Genomic DNA, 23,351 nt, shown 5'->3' with positions numbered 1-23,351 from the left:
CAGGCTATTAGCACATAGAGTGACATCCAAGCATCTTGACCAGAGAGCCCAGGGAGGCTCTCAGAAGATCAGTAAACATTCAAAGTGAGATCTCCTGCTGGGAGTGCTTGCAGGAGGGTGGGTATCCCCTCTAGCTCTTAGATTTGGGGGACTGAAACCAAGAAGGGCCAAGCCACCTCTTTTCCTTTCCACATTTTGCTTGAGTTCCACACTGTCTGTTAGTCCAGGACACCTGCCATGTGCACGTGGCTGCGGTTCTAGGCCCTTATGACTGCAGGGGACCAAGCCCTGCCCCAGGCTCCCCAGAGGACAAGCAAAGGGCGTGCAGGTCAGCAAATGGAAGGACATTCCAAGGGTAGATGGTCCTAAGTATAATGACAATACTAAAATGGGTGATGAAAGGAGAGATAGTGGGGCTGAGATACTTTAGTTCTACAAGGCTTCTGAGAAAGCTAGTCAAGGGCATTTTAACCTCTGTTCTCTCTGGCATTTACTATGAATCTAAAATATTTGTATAAGTGGGGAAGAGAGTGTGTGCATTGCCTTGTGATTCACTGTAAGCTTGGGTCCCAGGCTCTGCCCAGAGTCCCCCTTTCCCAGCAAGGACAGAGAGCACTGTCAAACCTTGGCTGACAAGCAGGCATACCACCCCAACCCAGTAGCTGTGTTCCTGAGCAGCCAAAAGTGATATTTCCACCACAGCCTCTCCAGGCGGTCTGTGGAGAAATCTGTGTTTGTGGGATGACACAAAGAGTTTGCATCTGCCCTTAATAGTCTTTTTAATTGGTGGAAATTTTTAAATGGAAGTCCTGATACCAAAGTACATCTCATAAGCTTGATATAATTGAGACAAAGTTAGAACCCTTTGACCTGCTAAAAGCCATTCTTCCCAGGAGTAGTTTGTAGATGGTGTCCAAAGATGGCAGGTGTCTCATAATAGGATTTTAAACTTGTTGGGATGATGCTGCCCTTATAAACTTCACATTTATTCCTTGAATTTTCATACTTTTGACTCTTAAACATATCTTTAGTGATATATCACTTATAATAGCAGGACTACCTACTAAACTCTACCCTATTCCACAATGGGCAAAATATCACTACTTTTGCAGCAAGTGTAGCCTTAAAATATTTATTTTCTCCCCTTACAAAGTATATTTCCAATTTGTCATACATATGAGACATATACATGTATATGATCTCTGTGTGTATATATATGTGTGATCATATATATCATATATGTATATATATATAACATATTTCTCTATTGTTGTGAGATTAAATGCATGAGTATTCAAGTGCTGAGCACGGAGCTGGGCCCAAAGCAAACTCACAACCAGCCTTACATAAAGTTCAGATGTGACTGCATGCTATGACTAAAAACAATGGATCTACTGGAGAGAATTCCTCACTCAATATTTATTGACTTCGCCACTATTTCTTAGAAATAGGAGTGGAATTCTCAGCTTTCAGATGGAATTGGAGCTAGAAGTTGGTTAAAGTCTTTTCTCAGGACAAATAAAATTGATTAGAAAAAAATACAAAAGGTGTGTGTGTGCGTGTTGGGGATTATGCAACTAGAGCTCAAATGTCATTGGGGCTTCCCTGCCCTTGGTCCATCTCCATTAACTAGGCTTGAGTTCTCATTCTGCAGACTATGAAATACCCTCCTATGGTTTCTACAAAGTCTCAGGGGTGCAAAATTTGGTCATTTCACTCAGAAGGTCCAGTCCCCAAACCTGTCATGAGCTTAGCCAATGTGAATGATGGCCTTGTGGCTCAGGGAGGGGTTCTGGCCTGCTGTCCCCTTCTTGATCTCTTTATTTCCCCCTTTCTTTTTTTCTTGCCTTTCTGTCTCAGTGGCAAAAAGACCACTTTCCTTCTTCCACTGTGTCATGAGTAGGCTCTTATGACTTACTTTCCACCATAAGAGGGTTTTCTGTGTATTTCTTCCATAGGAAGAAGAGGTAGCACATAGATGTCTATACCTTATTCCTCAAGTCAATAGGAATAGGGCTCCATATGATAGCCAGTATGATACCAGAACGAGAAGACAGGACAGCAGCTGTACTAAAGATACTCACCAATTCTACTAGCTTCATGCTTCCCACTTCCAATGATTCCTATGAAATACTCTACATAATATCACAATACATGTAATTCTCCAAACAATTTGGGTGTGTGTGTGTGTGCACTTGTGTGTATGTATTTTAATGATGATAATTGGGAATAAATAAGGAAAAACAAACAAAAAATGGTGATCTCAGTTACTGAGTCTTCAAGTGAATAGGTACTAAAACATGTAGGAAAATTTAAAATTTTGAACATTTCCAGTAGAGATCTTTTTCTCTTATTTACAAAAATTTGTAATTTTAGCAGAACTTTCTTCTAATTTTGCCTTATAGGCATCTTGTATGGATGTTGGGTTGACCACCTGCCATAAAACATGCCAGAATTTCAAAGTGTGTGGCTGGTTCTTCAGTTGGCTAGGAAGTCAGATGATGTAGAAAAATATACCAAAGAGCTGTGTGTTGACTTTGGATAGAATGTAATCCACTCTTTGGAATGATAATTGGAAGTGTTACGACATTTGGAAAGGACACAGTTTCATCACTGGTGTGGATCTTATAGCATATGTCTGCACGGCACTTGCGTGCTATTTGCAGAGAAAAAATTAGCATTGTCCCATGATTGGCAAATAGGTTGACATTTTCCCTCACTGTTCTTCTCAGCCATTGAAAAGTAGAACTTTCCTCAACCTGCAGCTTAACCCAATGCTAATAGAAGGGCATGCTTTACTCCTATTCCTTTGGCACCAGCACTTAGGTTCAATGAGACAAGTCCAACATAATTAGCACATGACTGGTGTCTGATGGGTGTTTTGGAGCAGAACTTACTCATGTTGCCTGAGTGGTAGAAGGTTTGTTGTGAATGTTCACATGGAAAGCTGTCTGTAGAAAGCTCAATACTGGGCTTCGAGAAGGGTGGAGTCTAGAATGTGGCTGGTATTTCAAGGTAAATCTAGGGATCTCAGGAGAAGACATTCTCACTTCTTCCTTCTTAAGATTCACCTTTTAATGAGCACAGCCCGGGCCTCCATTTACACATCTTCCACATCAGCTCTGAGATGCTGCTCCCTGAGATGTGTCGTACATGTCCTGCAAGGCTGTGCGCTGTGGCCCAGCCTTAGCTCTGCTGTCTCCTAAACCATCAACTCTCTGCATTGTCTTCACCTCTGTTATGCTTTCTCATGCCTGACTCTCCAGTTTGAAAATGGCATCACAAGCCTCTAATTCATGAACTTGCAAGTTTATCTCCATTCTCATCTTTAATTCATTCCCATGGAAGAGAATCCCTTTAGCTCCATTCTACCTTTTAACTCAGGCCACATCCTATATTCTTGATCAACTAATGGTTGGCTGTGCTTTATTCAGGGACCCAGCCCAGTCTGGTTAGCTGGGACTGTGGTGCAGAAGGGATGGGATTTTGAGAAAGAGAATAAAACATGGTACCCTAATCGTTGCATTTTCAACAGAGGCTTTGGGTAGGTTGGTTTCCCTAAAATGAGGCTTTCGGCAGAGTAGGCATGAACTTGACATTTCTGGAAGTGTTTTATCTCCATGTACAGTGGGTTTAACCATTGCATGGCAGAGGCTTAACTCTCCTTAGGCCATGATATAAATTCTTTCCATAGCTGCAGCTGACCTCAAGGGAAGCTAACCCAATCAGTTTTGATTCATAATCAATAACATAGAAACCAAATATTCTCTTTGAAAAAGTAGATGATCCTGTGGTGAAAAGCCCTGGAGCATTAGCCCAAGAGGCAACTATAATAAAATAGAATCAAGTAGAAGCTTGGCTCACATTTCAGGAGTGCAGCCTGTGGATTGGGAGCTACTTGAACACTTCACACTGAAAGTCAAAGAATTCAATTGTAATCTAATCAATATTGTTACCATAGGTAAGTTTTCTCTGGGCTACAAAAGTTAGAGCGTCACTAGACAAGGAAGCAGAATAAAAATTGAAGACAAGAGCTTCCTAAGAAGCCCCTTTCTCTGCCCTTGATTATCCAAAGTCAACAAGTTTGCATGAATAATTTTAAAATTATATATGTATTGCTTTTTTGGATAAAGCTGGCCTACAGTATAATGAAAACTTGTCCATTTAGTATATATCATGAAATATGTTTAATCAGGTGTGCTTTGGGGAAGGGGTCCTACCTGAGGGTTACTCAGTGTTTATCTAGAAGCGGTTTTTCGGCTGTATTTCTCATCCCATCTTTAATATCTGCCCTCACTCTGTGTGTTTCAGAATCACCACGACCGCAGCATGCATGATGGACCTGAGAAGATACCCTTTGGATGAGCAGAACTGCACTCTGGAGATTGAAAGCTGTGTGTATCTGTATTTCTTTTTCATCCACTTTGTGTTTTAGGCCTTCTTATTATTTGGCATGGCATATATAATTTTCTTGACATAGTTTTTAACTATCCTAAAGATTAGAGGTTTAAATCCTCCATTCTGCAAATATCACTTTCATGACAGAGAGAGGGCAAGAGAAAGAGAGAGACAGAGGCAGAGGCTCAGTATAAAAGAGTCCTCCACTCTGATCTGACTATGAGAGTCTGTTTGCTTTGCTGAAATAAAAGAAGACAAATGCTCTCCATCTCGACCCCTTCAGTGAGACGAGAGCAGACTCCGAGAGGCAGTCCCTCACGATGTGCTTCATCAGGCACAAGTGGCTGTACTCCTGGGACCCTCTGCAGCTGGAGTAAACCTCATTTCCCATTAGGAGCTCAGCTTTACAAGCCAACTGTTTCTACATCTTGGCAATTTTCTTCAATTTGAAGAACATTCAGATGCCTTATTGATAATTCAGTGTTGAGTGATACTTCTCTGTGAGGGACAAGAGCCGCAGCCACGTAATCTAAGAAGCAAATGTCCTGCTCCCTGACCTGCTGTCCTGGCATATCCGTATGTGGCTGCTGCTGTAGTATCTTCTCATGACCCACCGTAGACTGGTTTATCATTAGCCTCAGTTGGATTTCGGGTTGTCGGTATTTCTATTAAATTTTGGGGGGATGGCAAATGACTGACTTTGCAGTGCATTCGATGCATGTATGATGAGAAGTGGACGCCTTGGTGAATGAACACACTGGGAAGCTGCACTGGTGGCAAGCCAGTGTTTAGACCCCTCACTGTGCCCCTCACTTTCACACGGTATCACAGCCCTGCTTTCTGAAAGCTGTGCTTTCCAGAAGTTGAGGGACGTGAGATCATGTGACATGATGCATAGGATATTTAGTATGAAGGCTCAGGAGAAAGATGATGGTTTCCCAATACTTTAGGAAGTATTAATTTAACTTTAGGAAGTTAAGTAGATTCTCTGTGGCCAGAGGACACAACTCCAATGAGTTGATGAGAGTTTCAGGAAGGCAAATTTGGGATCTAAGTGAGGAAGCAGCCCCTATTCCAACTGTGAGCCGTAATGAATGGTGTTGAAGAGTGTAGATTCTGTTTCCTTGATGTTTAACCAAGGTGGAGGATGGGCAGGAAGGTCCGTTGTCAAAGAGATTTCCTCAGTGTGTGAGGTCCCTCCCCCTCAGAGAATTCATGATTAAAGCAGTTAAACAGAAGAGGGATTCTCCCAGTTTTCTGGTGACCTGACTATACACGTGTGCAAAAGTTTTTATTAAAGTCAAGATGCAAATGTATGGAAGAGTTAGCCACTTGAAGATCTGGATGTCCCTCTGCGGGGCATGTAAGCACTGGGCACGGCATGCTGATCTGAACTACAGCCAGAAGGCCAGAGGGGCTGGACTGGGTTGGCAAGGGAGTGGGCATGGATGTACTTAACAGCGCACACAGTGACCAGTCTTGTGGGTTCTTGGGGTCCTATTAAGGACTTTGGACTTGTTTTGCTAATTGCATTGGGAAACATTTGAGGGCTTTAAGCAGAAGAGTGACTTGGTAAGATGTGTGTTTTATTAGCGATCGCTATGACTAGGTGAGAATGGAGTGTAAAGCAGTCGGAGGGAAGGGCAGAGACAAAAGGTGTGCCCACCGTGATCCTGGAGGTAGGACAGCAGATGGGACCAGGGAGCCAGCAGGGGCTGTGGGGGGCAGTCATCCCCACAGTTTTGGTCTATTAGTTTGTCTAATGTCAGATATTTAGTATCTGCCTCTTGTTGTGTTATATGTTCAAATCAAAAAGTCTGTTATATTCATAGGCTATTTTTCTACAGGTGTGAGTTTTAATTTTCCTTACTGCTAAAGTTGACCTAATTCTTTAGAAGACTCCTGGGTGCTACAAATAACATCAGACACTATTGTCCTATTTAGTCATTCTCAAGAAGCATTGATTAATTACCGAGCGAGCATGAGACCATGCCAAGAGTTGGCTTTGGAGCTATAATCTGGCAAGTGACCACTCCTCTTTCTGCTGAGACCACTGCTCAAATCTCTAAGGGCCAAGAGGGTCCCTACAAAAGGCATTTCTAAGGATGGCCAAGCTCGTGGCCAGGAACACCTCTTGACACCATCCAAAAATGCCTAATTTTATCAAACATTGATTGGTCAAATTTACCCTCAGTGTTTTAACTTTTTAATAGTTTTTGAGAGAGCTGCCTTTCCAGAATTCTTCATACTCAAGTTCTTACTTTTTCTTCCAACTATCTTATTCAGTGCTATGAATATGTTTTTAATTCATTTCTGTGCAAAGTCGAGGCCAGCCCTACAATTAGGCTTTGCAGACAGAACTTTGGTCAGAGCACTCTGCCTCCACAGTTTCTCAGCCTGGTTCAAATCAGACAGCAGAGGTAACAGAATATTCGAAAGTTAGTTCTTTGATGATGCTTCCTTTCATAGACAAGCACATCAGACAAATTTACTTCAAACATGGGCAAGTTGTTACTTCCATTTTATTAGTGACAGTTTCTTTAGACAAAATAGTAGTTCATTTCTGCCATGTCCTTACTTCTGTCTCCTGGCAGATGGCTACACCACAGATGACATTGAATTTTACTGGCGCGGTGGTGATAAGGCTGTTACTGGAGTGGAGAGAATTGAGCTCCCACAGTTCTCCATCGTGGAGCATCGTCTGGTCTCCAGGAATGTTGTCTTTGCCACAGGTGAGTCCTGCATCCCCTCATACTCCCTGGAGGGATACTGGCTGCCTGGCCATGATGCTATCATTGTGAAATACACTGCTGCTGATTCACAGTGATCGGTCATCCAAAAAAGGACTATCATCAATATTTCATCATTTTCTGTACCCTTTTCTTTGTATCTAGAGGGGATGGATAAGCTTTGATGGGTGGGAAGGAGCACCTGACCAGGAGATGCTCTCTGTACTGGTTATTGAAAGGTTAAAAGACTGAGGGTGAATTTAACCAACGCTTGTTTGAGAACATAAGCAGCTTTCATTCTGGGCAGACAAGAGGTCACTGATGGCCTTGGAGGCAGGCAGGAAGGAGAGAGAGGAAGACTCGAGGAGGCAAATGCTGTGCTGTCAAAAGTAAGAGACCTTCTCCCCACTTCTGGGCTGGCAGTCAGCCTTGGTCCAGGAACCTGGGCACCTACAGTTAGTGATGCCTCTTCAGACATGGTAATCTGCTCCTAATATCATCTAGGAGGCTGCCCTGGCCTGGGTTTCATCATCATCTTTGTTTCAACTGTCCAAAGACAGAGTAGTTATCTTCTACTCTCCTGTCTGTACTTGCTGAGGTTTTATTAAGTTCCAACCATGTCTCTCACAATAGGTAGTGCTTTCTTGGTGTTCTTACTGAATGCTGTGCTGTAGCTGAGAGAATAAACAAAAGCTCTCTGTAAAGTGTAGGGTATTCTGAAGACCACAAACTCTGGGTGGAGAATTCTCAAGAAAGAAGAGCTGGGATCTCCCATCTTGGCTTTCTCCTGACAATGTAGCTTAAACCACACCAAGTGGGTGATGGTTAGCCCTGGTCCTGTGCCAGCATTCATGAAGCCCGTGACCTGCACTCTCTGCCTGTACCCTCTAGCTTGAATGCCTGTGACCCATGGCCACCTTGAATCCCTTCACCTGGCCACCTTCTACTCATTCTTCAGCTTAATCAAAATGCTCTTCCTCGGTGAAGGTTTGGCCCCTGCTCTACCCACACACTGCCTCACCAGGATGGCTTAGGTGACAGCTCTGCATTCCTTCAGTGCTACACTGACCACCAGTGCCTGCAACTTCAAGGAGACCCCTCCCATAGGAGAGGCCTGTCCTGGGCACGGCTGACCCCACTCCCCGTCCCCTCCTTGTGGGATGCCTGCCATGCTGCGGGCATGCAGCCAGTCCGCACTGGGCCAGTTTCTCTCCTCTCTACCTCAGCCTCAAGAACAAAGGGACGTGCAAGTAGAGACAGAAGCCTGAATGTTTAAGGTCCATCTTCATGCGGTGCCACCTTCTCCTGTGTTGCAAGACGTCCTGCAAATATGCTTGCAGTCTGTAGAGTACGCAAAGACGTGCTCACCTCCGGTGGGCGGTGTGGCCAAAAGGCACATGGGCTTATCACTAAGGAATAGTTTCCACAACCAAGAAAATTGCCCTGTGATGTGTTGCAGAAAATGATTTATTGCTTTTAAAACTGGGTTTCAAACTGTTCCATGCTCCAAATGATGTGAGCAGAGGTCTGCTCAGAACATAGGGATAGTCTTGTCTTGGTGTAGGAGTCCTGCCCATGCCTGCCTTTGTCTAGAATATTGCAGATAGGGCTGTTAGGGCACTGCCAGGAGGCCCTTTTATTGCATTTTCATGCAACCTCCTTGAAAGCCTGATGAGGCATCTGTGGAGGGTGTGGTGCTTCCATGGGAAACTGCAACCACATAGAATGGCCTTCCTGAATCCTCTTGCTCAAAAGCACTGGAGCCACTTTTTTCTAGGTGCAGTCTCTGTCTTTCTTTTAACTATGTATATGGCAGAACATATCCTAAACACATCTGGAGAAGATACACGCTGCAGAAATGGGTGCAAACACTTAAACTCTGCTGAGAGTGATCATGCCCTCAGAATGCAGTGTTGAGTCCTCTTTTCTGTGCTCACCAAGTTTCTGCATTCGCAGGGTGTCACCAGGAGCTCCGTATCATTCAGTTATAAACCTCCCATCCTTCAAAGACCCTGCGCTTTAAAATTATTCTAATTTGCTTACTTATGTAGAAACGTCATAAGCCACATTATTACAAAACTATTTCAAAATTAAATATTATACTAATTTATTTTCCTTTACACAAGTGTTCTGAATTAATGAGATTTCAATCAGTAAACTGGACTGAAGGATTCTCTAGCCTGAAAGAGAATTCTCAGAAAAGGGATTAGGAAAGACACAACACTCTGGAGCTTTCTGGAGATGCTCCTTCTCAGGGTCATGCAAGCAAAATTCTGTGGCTGGCCCATCTGTCCCTTGTCCTGCCTCTTTGAGGACCTTGTGAATGGCTTCTTGCTGTGGTTTCCCAAGGTGTAGAGTCCTAATCCATCTCCTGGGTAACAAGAGGTTGCAGGCTGCAGGGCAGGGAATACATACAAAAGGAGTCATGAATATTCACTCAATGACTGGCATGAACTAGGCATGGGGCTGAACCCTGGGTCAGAGAGGGAACAGGGAGTGTCTAGTCCAGTGGGACTGCTCACACCCTGCAAACATTCAGCAGTGTGCCCTGGATGACATCAGGTAGCCTCTTACCTAGTGGGGTGTTTAGCAGGAATTGAGCCACAATAAGAGAGCTCGAGTTCAAGAGACAGTATGTACAAGGTTTAAAGACTCAGACCCTGGAGCCAGAACTGCCGGAGCTTAAGTCCAGACTCTGGAACCTTCTAGCAGGGTGACCCGTGGTGATCTCTCTGAAAAAAAGAGGACATTGATAATATCTATTTGGTAGGATTGTAGAGGATTACATGAGTTAATATAAATAAAGAGCCTAGAATAGGGTGAGCACTGATTAGCTTTCATTAATTAAATTGTGTGGGTCCAGGAATGAGGCATATTTTGAGGAGTCTGAGAATAGACACTCCAGTGGCTGCCCAGAGCTTTAAATATTAGAAAATGCATGACATTATTCTCCTGGATTATTGAGCATGATGTAACTGACTCCTAATTCCTTATCTGAGGGTTTCTTAAGAATAGGGCTTGTTTGGGGTTCATATTTGTATCCCTAATACATATCCCAGCATCTAGCCCACTGAATAGTCTGAAAACTGCATGTTTGTTGAATTACAAGAGGAAGTTTGACTGTCATTACTAAGTATGTATTCAACCCTAATCAAATGAATCATTTCTGCAAAAGAGATACTATATAAATTAATAACATTATATGTTCAAATATTTAATGTACCAAAATATGACGTTTTAAAAAGAAAAATCCACATAAAACCTCTTTGTACCTGGGGAGGAAATTAAGTATGCCTTTGCCCAGAAGGAGGGAGCTTTGTTCCATGAGTGCATTTTAAAGAAATAACTGAGTTAGTTCACCTCAACAAATAATTATTCCATTTCTGCCATGACTCAGCAAATAGGTTTTGGAAAAAATATTTCGATCCCCTTACAACTCGAAAGAAAATGAAGTAAAACTTTATTACTCACTGTGATTTCTAACCATAACAATGGCGTGCTACATTATAATTCATAGCACCTTGTGTTCGAGATTTTTCACTAATGTCCCTGGGAGACTGGTACTTGACAAATAAATTAGCCCAAGTTAAAGTATAGGAAAACTGATGTTCAAGCATGATAATGATTTGACCAAATTTACACAGTAAAACTAGAAAGGACAGAAATTAATCCACAAGGTTCCTGACAAATAGGAAACCCTGATATATTTTTGACAAAGATTTTAAAAACTAATATTTTTAAGCTTTATTTAAATGATTATTTTCCATACTTTTATATATTAATGTTATAAGGGTTGTTACACAGCATGTAACTGTTGGGATGACAAACAATGTCTACTGTGCCTGTCCACGGCATCTGTGTCATTCCTTCCCTTACCTCCCAGTATTAATGGGCTGTACATTCTTTTTTAAAAAATTTAATTAATTTATTTATTTTTGGTTGCGTTGGGTCTTTGTTGCTACACGCAGGCTTTCTCTTGTTGCGGCCAGTGCGGGGCTACTCTTCGTTGCAGTGCGTGGGCTTCTTATTGCAGCGGCTTCTCTTGTTGCGGAGCACAGGCTCTCTAGGCACGCGGGCTGTAGAGCGCAGGCTCAGTAGTTGTGGTACATGGGCTTAGTTGCACCACAGCATGTGGGATCTTCCTGGAGCAGGACTCAAACCCGTGTCCCTTGCATTGGCAGGTGGATTCTTAACCACTGTGCCACCAGGGAAGTTCCTATGGGCTGTACATTCTTGATGAGCAGTGCTTTTATGAAAGTTTCTAAAAACAGATGTCAGGATTGGAGGCCTCCAAATTCTTAATCCAGGGACCTAGAATTGATTCATCCAATGTCCAGAAATCCTTAATGGCAAGAAATATGCCTCTGCCTTCCAGTCCATCCTGCATTTTGCTGGCAAATTAGTAGCTATGCAACACTGTTTGGTTTTTTTATTTTTTATTGATGTATAGTTGATTTACTATGTTGTGTTAGTTTCTGGTGTACAGCAAAGTGATTCAGTTATATATTTATACTTTTTCATATTTTTTTCCATTATGATTCATTACAGGATATTGAATATAGTTCCCTGTGCTATACAGTAGGACTGTATGTAGTAGTGTGTATCTGTTAACCCCAGACTTCTAATTAGTCCCTCCCTTAACCCCTTTCCACTTTAGTAACCATAAGTGTGTTTTCTCTGTCTGTAAGTCTATTTCTGTTTTGTAAATAAGTTCACTTGTATCATATTGTAGATTCCACATGTAAGTGATATCATATGGTGTTTGTCTTTCTCTGTCTGACTTCATTTAGTATTATAATCTCTAGGTCCATCTATGTTAATGCAAATGGCATTATTTCATTCTTGTTTATGGCTGAGTAATATTCCTGTGTGTGTGTGTGTGTGTGTGTGTGTGTGTGTGTGTGTGTGTGTGTGTGTAGAGTTATAGATATCTATAGATAGATAGATTACCATGTCTTCTTTATCCATTCATCTGTGGACAGATGAACATTTAGGTTGCTTCCATGTCTTGGCTATTGTAAATAGTGGTCATGCAACACTGTTTTCATGAAGCCACTTTTCAGCTCCAGAACCTGTGATGACTTGCCTTTTCCTGAAGCAACAAGGAATCCAGTCTTCTTCAATGTGGATCCAAGTCTAGCTCTAACCTCTCCTCTTCAGTTTAGCTCACAAACATCCCCGACACAAAGCTTTGTTTTAGTTGCTGCATTCAGCTCTTCTTCTCTCCTCCACTCACTCCTGCATGCTGCCTAAAGACTTTTGCTCCTATTACAGCCCACATTTGATGTATTCTCTTCCTCTTTTTTCTATTCATATACAGTACATTCACCAATGGACAGTTTAAACACCAACACCTCTGATTGGCCTTCCTTGAGCATCTCTTCCAATTATCCTTTTCCTTTGGAAAGCTTTGAGTCACAGTCTGACTGTATCATTCCTCTATCAATTGTCATATGTTATTATTCTCATCTGGCATTCATTTAATATCTTCTGAATTAATTCATTTGTTCATAACCATATGTTCAGGATTCCCACAAAATACCGAAAACTCAATTACAGATTGTGCTTGAAAGTCAAACAGAGAAGAGAAAAAAGAAAGCTTTCATAAGATCCATGGTATATCATTCACTATTTAAATCCACTGGATTTCTTGGAAAGTCCTGAATCTATTACCAATATTCCTTCTTGATTCAGAGCTATATGTTTTAAGGAAAGAGTTTATAAAGTGAATACTCAGATCATCCTTTAGCACCTACAGTCTACAGAATTAAGCCAAACCTGAAAACACATGTGGGGAAGTCTTTCCAAGAAGGAAAAGGGAGATCAGATTAAAGATAAACAATGAAAGAAGGGAGCAGCTTGCTGTCACCTAGATGTGAGATTACCCGATGTTTCATTTCTGCTTTAACCCTACAAATAAAGTATGTTTTTACTGCAGTTCACAGATTTCTACTTTAAAGTGCAATCTAGTTCTGTATGACTCATTAGTGGTTTATGGTTGAATTTCAGGAAATACTGAAAATGTATTTTTAAAAATAAGTGCAAGTTGAGATTAGTCTTTGAAATCTTTTGATTGAAACCTGAAAAGATATTGTCCTTCTATACAAGCTTTGGGAATCATGTAAGAAATTTTTACTGAACGTAGCTTTTAAACCTGTTCTAGATAGGCAAGCCGTAATTATTTAAATGTTGGGGTTTGAAAACGTCTTTCAAAAAAACTTAGCAAAGCAAATATTATATCGTTATTTTCTGCTTACTGAAATTAAGCCAGTGACTCAAGCAGAATCTCAATGAAGGAAATATTTTCATTCTTTTATCTAATTTCTACTTAGTTAAACATAATAAATATACATGTGTTGCTGAAGTACTTGGAATGTGCCAGAAATATCAAGTTGAATGACCTTAAAGCAAACAGATCTCAATTCATTAAGAAATATGTGAAAATTTTATGTAAATTGTCAAACAGCAGTTGGTGGACCTTCTAATAGAATGTAATTAATTAAAGCAAGACACTCCTAGGAAGGTTTAGAATTTTTCTCATGCTTTATTTTTAATACAAAGACTTATAGATTTTTATGACTTTAAGGATAATTTTTATAACTTTTCTGTATGTGTACATGCAGAAAAATATTTAAAATATAAATATAGTACTAAGTGAATTATCAGAAAATGAAAATCGTGTAACTGCCATCAGGTCAAAAAGTAGAATGCTGTGAGCACTCCCAAGATCCACACTATGAGCCCTCCTAATTTCTTTACATCCCTCCTTCTCAAAGGAAACCACTATCTTGTTACAGTATAGTTAATTTTGTGTTTTTGAACTTTATTGAATGGGATAGTAGAGTTTAAATTATTTTGTGACTACCTTCTTTAACTGAACATTATGTTTGTGAAATCCATCAGTATCGCTATGGTTCATTTATTTTCCTTGCTATACTACTGTGTAAATACACCACAATTTATTTTTCCAGTCTACTGCAGGTGGAGATTTATGAGTAATGCCACTGTGAACATTCTTGTACTTGTTTTTTTGTGAATAAATGCTCACATAAATGTTGAGAATATGCTTAAAAGTGTAATTGTGAATGTTCAAGCTTAATGATTATGCCAACCTGTTTTCCAAAGTGGTTTTACTAACTTACATTCATAGCAGTAATGCCTGAGTGTTCCTTTCGCCCCACAACAACCTTGCTAATATTTCACATGGAAGTCACCTGTCGGGTGTTGGGTGATGTCTTGTGGTTTTAACTTCCATTCCTCTGAGTGCTAGTGGGACTGGGCATCTTTCCCTAATGGCTCTTTAGAGATCCTCTTTTGTGAATTACCTATGCAAGTCTTTTTTTGTGAATTTCCTGTCAATAATTTATTGGAGTTATTTATAAATTCTGGATGCAAGCTTATACAGGTTATAATGTGTTACAAAGTGTACTTTTTACATTGAGACCTACAGTCCACCTGGAATTCATTTTTTGGTGAAAGGTATGGAAGTTTCATTATTTTCCACAGCATCATTGCTCTTGCAGCAACACCTTTGTCATAAATTGTTTGTATGTGCATGGATTTGTTTTTGGACTTTGTATTCTGTGCCATGGGTTTATTTATCCATCTTTGTACACTTCCCTCACTGTGTGGATTACTGTAGCTTTTAAGTAGAACAGATCCTTCCTTCCCTTTCTTTTTATTTACTATTGATGATTATTTTTGGCCCTTTACATTTCCATAAAACTTTTATAATCAGATCATTAATTTTCATTTAGAAAATGGTTTGGCTTTTTATTGGGAATGTATTAGTTAATTTAATGAAAAGTGACCTTGTTATAATTCTTTCAATCTGTATATATTTTATCTCTCATTTTGGTCTTCTTTAATTTGTCTCAATAACATTTAGAGTTTTCTGTGTAGAAAACTTGTACATCTTTGTTAAACTTTTCTATATGTTTGATATTTTCTGATGTTATAGATGGTAAATTTTTCTTAACATAATTTCTTATTTGTTGCTGGTATATAAGAACACAATGATTTTGTATTGAACAACCTTGCTAAAGTATTTATCACTTCGATTAATTCATCTGAGATGGTATTTTTACCTATTCCTGAGCACTGGAGGGGCCTTTGTACATTTGGATTCCATATTTCATCATCCTGACATATATTCTATTGTCATTATGTATTATAATTTTATGTATATTTTAAACCCTGTACCATATTATTATTGTTATTAGATGCAGGAAATTTTCACTTAGATGGAATTATAAATAATCCTCTTTTCTTTGTTATTCATTCTTTCCTTTACCACCAAGTCTGTCTGTGAATGTTTCCTTCTGCCTAAAGAAGAATATTTTTAAAATATTTTCTTTAGTGTGAGTCTCCTGGTCAAATTTCTTCTAGGGTTTTTTTTTTTTTTTTAAAAAAAACAACCTGTGTATGACTTTATATCATATTTATTCTTATAGGATAAATTTGCTGGTTACAGAAAGATAGGTTGGCATTTTTTCTTTTTCCATTTGAAGATATGACTTCATTTTCCCTGGTGTCCATTGTTTCCATTGAGAAGACAGTTGTTGGTCTAATTGGTCTACTTTCAAATTAATCTGTTTTTCCTCCCCCTCCAGATCCTTTTATAATTTTTCTCTTTGTTTTGATTTCAGTGGTACTTATGATGTACCAAGATATAATTTTCTCTCTAATTATTCTTCTTGGAGTTTGTAGATCTTCTTGAATCTTTGGCTTGACATCTTTCAGCAGTTTTAGAGTTCTGTCAGCCACCATTGCTTTTCCTCCATTTTCTCTCTGCTTTTCTCCTTTGAGGGTTCCAATTTCAATTCTGACAATTCCAACATTGGATCTTGTCACTATATCTTCTATCTTGTCACTATATCTTCACCTTGCTTTCTGAATTTTTTATTTTCTCTTCATGCTTCACTCTGGAAATTTTCTCCTGGTTTATCTTTCAGTTCAACAATTCTTTCTTCATCTGTGTCTAATCTGCTACTATTGTACATGGGAAAATTATAGATATAATTCAGAATCTATGATGATGTTTTCTTTCTTCAGAGAGAATTTATGCTTGCCTCTGTCAGGCATCTAGAGGCATTAGTAATCTAGAACAAGCTTCATTTACTTTCTGGGATTTGGATAATGCTGAGTTCAGATTCATTCCTTGTGCATGCTTGAATCCTTCTGATTTATCTTTATATCTTGGACAGAGCTCTTTGGAATCCCTATTTGATGGTGTCTATCTCCAGTTTTTACTCCCTTTGTTCCATGAGTCTCTCAGATGTTCTACTTAGCTTCTCATCTTTCTGTTATAGAAACTAAAGCTATCTGAAACATGGAGCTCACCCCTCCCAATTTACTTTTTCTCCCAAACCTTAGCTCAGATTCTTACTGGCTTGTTATCCCTCCTGTGCCTCTAAGGAGATGTATCTTAAGTTTTGTCCATTTTTCCCAGTTGTTTCCAATAGAAGCATTACCTATTCCACAATACTCAAACACCATAGCTTATTTTTCACTCCTCTTTATTTTTTCAGAAAAATTTACAGTTGTTTCAATATTTAATTCTTATTTAGCTTGGACTTAATTACATGAGAGTAAAAAAGAAGAAAATTTGGGATATATTTTTTATAATCACAGTTCAGTAAATATAAATCATTTAATTCAGTATTTTTCCGATAACATTATAGAGAGGAAACACTTATCCATAATAGTGTACTATTGAGGAAAGTGCTGTAAAGCTCAAAGTCAGGAGATCTGGGTCCTTGGTTGCAGCAATACAAAGCTGTGAAAATGTGAGCAAAGCACTTCAATGGCAGATAGTAAGAGAATTAGTTTAAAAGAAATACTGTGTTAAATTTATTTCAACAAGCATATCCAGCTAACAATCAAAGAGCCCTTTAAATATCACTCTGGACACAGGATCACTTCATTGGGACTTCAGCTTTTGTACTGGTCTTGAATGTACTTCTGCTGACCCACAAACTTTGGTATATATGGTTTTTGCCAAATCTGAAATTTACTCCTAACTTTTTCATTTTCTTTGAGCCAAAAGACTGAGATTTTTGATAAATTCATGGAGAACAAGTTACTTAATATGCCTCTTTAATTATGTGATGTTTTTATTTCTCTCCTTTTCTTCCGGGGTACATTTGGACTGATACATTCTGACTTCATTTCAAAATACTTCTGCCAAGATTAGAAGAAAGAAAAAGAAAAGATTCTAAAAATAAATGATGATGATACATTTCTATTAGATACCTGAATTTTCTATTCTTCAAAAATCAACTTTCAAAATACTATTTTGCTTTTCAATTATGATTATGAAGCAAATTACAAAATTTTTAAAAGTCTGCATGTCACACCCTTAATACATGCACTTAATTTTCTCTAGAGTCCATTCGTGAACTCTATGCTTTAGTTTTTTCCTGAAGTAAAGCCCTGTGATAAAATTGTTACTCATTGGGTCTCTAAATAACATCTACTATAGGTCTAGAGCCAATATTATATGAAAGGTTATAAGAAGGAATTATCATCTATATCTCATTGTCTTTTAAATTCCAGAGACAAATTCCCATTCTTTTTTCCCCATCGACTGTTTTCAGAAATATCCTTAGAGACAAGTCACCTGTGCTTACTAGCCAAATACTACTAATCTCTCAGTGCAAAATGGCAGAACTAGAGCAAACTTACTCTCAGTGCCAAAGGAGAGCTTAACTATCTCATCTTATTGCTGTGGAATCATCTTCCTTTAAGGGCTCCTGACCTATGAAAAGTGTCTCTCTACAGAAGCCAGATTTCCTCAGAAATTCATTGTCCCACACCTCCTTTGCAAAACTAACTCTCATCTACCTTCATCTTTTGGAATTGCTTTTAAGACTTCCACACAATTTTTAAAATATGCTCAATGGTAAAAATATTTAGATTACAGAATCTTGAGCACAGAAGTCACCATAGCAGAGAGAAAGGAAAGGAAGAAGGAACTTGCTTTTATTGGGCCAGATAGTATGTTTGGTACTTGATATGAATGAATTAAGCCATTTAATTTCCAGTAAAGTACACATAATAAGTATTCTTTTTCTTATGATGGAGTTATTAAAATGTAATTTACATACCTTAAAATTTAAGCATTTAAAGTGTATAATTCAATTGTTTGTAGTGTATTTACAGAGTTTTGTAATCATGACCACAATCAATTTCCAAATATTTCATCACCCCAGAAACCCTGTACTCATTAGCAGTCACTCCCCATTTCCCCCAATCTGCCAGCCCTAACCCTGGGTAACCACTAATCTAATTTCTGTTTCTATGGATTTGCCTATCCTGTACATTTCATGTGAATGGAATCATACACTATATTGTCCTATATGTCTGGCTTCTTTCACTCAGCATGATGTTTTGAAGGTTCATCCTTGTGGCATTTATCAATACTTCATTCCTTTTTATTGCTGAATAATATTCCATTGTATGACTATATCATGTTTTGTTTAACCATACATAAAGTTGATGAATGTTGGGCTGTTTCCACCTTTTGCTCATCAGGAATAAAGCTGCTATGAACATTCATGCACACGTTTTTCTGTGGACATAAGTTGTCATTTGCATTACATATGTACTTAGGATTGCAATTGCTGGGTCATACAATAACTATGTTTAACCTTTTGAGGAACTGCCAAACTGTTTTTGTTTTGTTTTGTTTTGTTTTGTTTTTGCTGTACGCTGGCCTCTCACTGTTGTGGCCTCTCCTGTTGTGGAGCACAGGCTCCGGACACGCAGGCTTAGTGGCCATGGCTCACAGGCCCAGCCGCTCTGCGGCATGTGGGATCTTCCCAGACTGGGGCATGAACCCGTGTCCCCTGCATCGGCAGGTGGACTCTCAACCACTGTGCCACCAGGGAAGCTCTGCCAAACTGTTTTTTAAAGTGGCTGTACCATTTAAGTTCTATAAGCAATCATGAGGGTTCTAATTTATCCACATCCTTACCAACATGTGTTATTATTGTCTCTCTTTTTTATCGTAGTCATCCTAATAGTATGAAATGGCGTCTCATTGTGGTTTTGACTTTCATTCCCTTAATGAGTAAGATGCTGAGCATCTTTTATGTACTTACTAGACACTGGTCTTATCTTCTTTGGAGAAATATCTTTTCAAGTCCTTTGCCCATTTTTAAATTGGGCTGTTTGTATTTTTTGTAAACCTTTATTATATATTCTAGATACAAGTTCTTCATCAGATATATGATTTGCAAATATTTTCTCCCTTTCTGTGGACAGTATTTTCATTTTCTTGATGGTTTCCTTTTCAGAATAATAGTTTATAATCAATGGAGTATAATTTATATTTTTTCTTTTTTCACTTGTGATATTCTTGCCCTGATTTTACACACAGGGAAACTAAAGGTATGAGAGGATAGCCAGCTTCCTAAAGGAATATCCCAAATAAACCCTGAGCCTGAACCTGGATCACTCAGATGCCCCTGCTCTTTGCTTCAGAATCATAGGATAGAACATTCTGGCTTTGCTGTGGAGGATCAGAAAAAGAATCATTGCCTGGTTGAGACAGTCTTTGAAAAAGTTTTGTTTTTCCTCTTTCTCTCTTTCCTATTTCATATATCTCCTTTCCTTTATGGAATTTTTGAACATACATTAATTAAGGTGACTAGCAATGCAGGCGAGAAAATTAGGAACACCATTTTGAACTTTAGGTTGTATTATAAAGTAAAAAGGTAGATATTGCATGAGACAGCATCATAAAGACCCCAAGAGCAGCACCGAGCTCACAAAGCTTCCTAGGCAATTGTGGGAGAGCCCCCACAGTGGCCGCCTTGGAGGGGGACAGGTGTATGTACATAGGCCAGCTCTGCTGCAGTTGCTAAAATATCAGCTTGTTACTTTATAGATACATTTGAGTGGCTCTTATCACTCCGCAAAGGTGACATGATACTCTGCATACACATTTTTATGAGTTCTTCAACAATATTAATGCCTTAGAAAGTGCTATTAATTGAGGCTGGAGGAGAGATCCAGAGCCTTGTTTCTGGCTACAACTTTTAGTGCACCTGGGGAGAAAGGGTTGAGATCAGCATCTTCGATAGATAGTTTTGCCAAGGAAGCCCTGAACCAGAACAATGCACTTGTATTTAGGGACTGTACCTTTGTCTTTTTACTCAGCATCTACTTGTGGACCTGACCACATCTGCACTGGCACACAGACTTTAGGGCTTCTGTGCCTTTCTGTTGTAATTTGTAAGCTTCTATTGCTCTTTTGAAGGTTATGTCTTGGTGCATCTGACTCACTACTTCTCAACTTTAAGTTACCAGTCACTCATTATGATCATTTGAGGAGTTTCTCCATAGATACAGGATACATCAGGACATCTGTTGTACCAGTGTCAGGACTTTATCTAACAGAGCTACACAAAGACTCTATGTGTTCTTGAAGATGCACACCAAATGGCAAAAGTCTTTGCCTAGAAGAATGGGTCTTGACACCTCTGAAGATTCTTGTTTATTAACATTCTGAGTTCTCTGTCTCATGGTGTCTTGAAAGGCTTTTCTTCATTTGGCCCTGGTGGATCTTTTACCTTGAAGGCTATTCTGTTTCTCTGCCTGTAAAGACTCTTATTCAACCAGTAGTATCTCAGTTCAGATACCATGAAACCTTTCTTAAACTTGTGCCCTAGAATATCCAGTGTAGCCCTTCCCTCTGGTTTACCGAGGCCAGTTCTGTATGAGTCTCTCTGACAGATTAGGAGCTAGTTGAGAGCATAGACTATCCTCTTATTTATCTTTGTTGTTTCCTCCACTAACATTCCCACCTGTGGGATCAAGAGATTGGGATTGGGGGTGCGGCACATGGTGAATGCCTAAAAATTTTGTTGATTTGAAGGTATATTTCACATTTAAGAAATAGAATGTATTTACTAAACAAATACATAAGAAAATAGTGTATTTTCTTAATTCTATGTTCTGTGTTAATGAGTACCTTGGTGAATACATAGTTTTGAAATCTGAGTAATATTCCCTTTTTCAGGGTCACTAATGACTTTCCAAGTGTTTGACTATGCAATTGTATCATTGGTCCCCATGTTGCCTGGGGCAAGTATTCTCAAAAGAGTATCAGTTGTACTTCATTGCATAAGTATCAATATTTGCCCTGTAGGGAACAGTTTCCCTAAAGAAGATGTACTTTGGAAAAAGCTAAGTTGACTCAGAAAATGGAAAGTTGGGGAATATGGTAGATTGCATTATCATTCAAAAAATATTTGTTGCACTTCCCTGGGAGAGGACTGAACTGTCCTACTCCAGGGACATAAAGGTTGACAGTGAGACTTGCTCTGGACAATGAAATGTGACGGGAAGTATGTGTGACACTTCTTCCACAGTGTCCAGCTCTCTTCCAGATAGAGGAAGCTAAGTGGCTATGGAGCACAAGAAAGAAAAAAAATCTTTGTTGTAAAGCTACTGAGATTTGAAGGGTCTTTTGCTACTACAACATGAGCCAGTCTATCCTGATGGAATCAAACAACATTCCAAGTAGAGTGGATATAGTGACAAATATCTGGAGCATAGAATAGCAAATGACAAGTAAGGCATGAGATTGCCATGAAACTGCAAACTAGGATCTGATTTTGAAGTTACTTCAGTAAAAATGTTGAAGTTGTGGGCTTCCCTGGTGGTGCAGTGGTTAAGAATCTGCCTGCCAATGCAAGGGACACAGGTTCAAGCCCTGGTCCGGGAAGATCCCACATGCCGTGGAGCAACTAAGCCCGTGGGCCACAACTACTGAGCCTGTGCTCTAGGGCCCATGTGCCACAACTACTGAGCCCGTGTGCCACAGCTACTGAAGCCCATGTGCCTAGAGACTGTGCTCCGCAACAAGAGAAGCCACCACAATGAGAAGCCCGCGCACCGCAGCAAAGAGTAGCCCCCACTCGCCGCAACTAGAGAAAGCCCGCGCGCAGCAACAAAGTCCCAATGCAGCCAAAATAAATAGATAAATAAATAAAATAAATTTATTTTAAAAAAATGTTGAAGTTGCTATGGGATTTCAAACTAATATTTAATAGAGTTACTGACTGTTTTGAGTATTAAACTTGCTAAAGAGTCACATAAATAAACCAAATATGCCTGTTTTCTTTCAGTACACAGATGACAGTATATGAAAAATACAGTACCTCACAAACTCTGCCTAGGGGTATGTACAGCTTACTAAGGAAGATCTTACCTTGGTAAATATTAATAATTATAACTTTAAAGAGGAAAGGCATAAGAGGGTAATTACTTACATTTGGAGGGGAAAAAAAAGAAAGGATTTATGGAAGATGTGGCATTTGACCAAGGCCTTGAAGTATGGTTAAAGGAAGACATTTCTTAAGGGGAGAACAGTGGGTGTGAATCAGCAGAGGCAAGAAATATGGACAATTATTTTGAGGCAATGAGGATACTTCTTGGCTAGAAAATGTTATGCTTAATGCAGAGACATGGTGGAAAATAAAACTAACGTTAAATTGGGAAAACATTTTGGAATAACTAAAATTCCTGGATCACTATTTTGACCTTTATATGAAGCCTTAGAAGTTGTTGAACACGGGATGACTGTGCTTTTGAAACATATGGGTCGGGGACCCAGAGGTGTCAAAGCCCAGACAGGGCTCTGACTTGGCTCATGTCTATGGACATGTCCATGTCCATAGACATGGAATGTACTATAAAACAACAGAGTGTATCAAATCTATGTTAGCAGAAGCTTTATTTCATAGAGGTGTTGGAAAACTTGGTTCATTGTTTGTGGAACAAAAACCAACATGCATGTTCACTTCATATCAAATTGCCAACCCTCAAAATAGGTTTATGGTTAGCTCTCTGTTGTGAACTTATCTAAACCTTAAAACAGGTTTTAAAAATCACAGGGAAAAAAATAAAATGGATAGACTCAACTACATACAAAAACTTGTTTTTATATGTCCCCCACTTTACCCTATTCAGGTTTTTAAACAAATAACTGGGAAAATGCTTGCAGAGGATACAAGCAAGTATTAGTATTAAAAGAACTTTAATGAACAGGTAAAAACAGTAAGAGGAACAAAAAATGGGAAAGATGAATGAATAGTATAATTAGATTATTTATAAAGTTAAAATCAGGGGAAAAACAAACATTTAGGAAGTGATCAATTAAAGAAAGTGATTGAAAGGACAAATTTTCCCAAGGAAATTAACAAAAGTTATTTT

General features: G+C 39.2%; 1 protein-coding gene across 2 annotated transcripts in view; it reads left to right on the top strand.

Annotated features, from left to right (window-relative positions):
• GABRB3 (gamma-aminobutyric acid type A receptor subunit beta3) overlaps positions 1–23,351 on the top strand; it is a 236,037-nt gene that overhangs the window by 193,249 nt on the left and 19,437 nt on the right. For both annotated transcript variants that reach the window (XM_059056933.2, XM_059056932.2), the window contains exons 5-6: positions 4,312–4,394; positions 6,993–7,130. In XM_059056933.2, coding sequence (XP_058912916.1) covers positions 4,312–4,394; positions 6,993–7,130 — 221 coding nt within the window. The remainder of the gene's footprint in view (positions 1–4,311; positions 4,395–6,992; positions 7,131–23,351) is intronic.

This window comes from Kogia breviceps, chromosome 3 (assembly GCF_026419965.1).
Source record: "Kogia breviceps isolate mKogBre1 chromosome 3, mKogBre1 haplotype 1, whole genome shotgun sequence".
Taxonomy (NCBI): domain Eukaryota; kingdom Metazoa; phylum Chordata; class Mammalia; order Artiodactyla; family Physeteridae; genus Kogia; species Kogia breviceps.
This window is presented reverse-complemented; position numbering and strand designations above follow the sequence as displayed.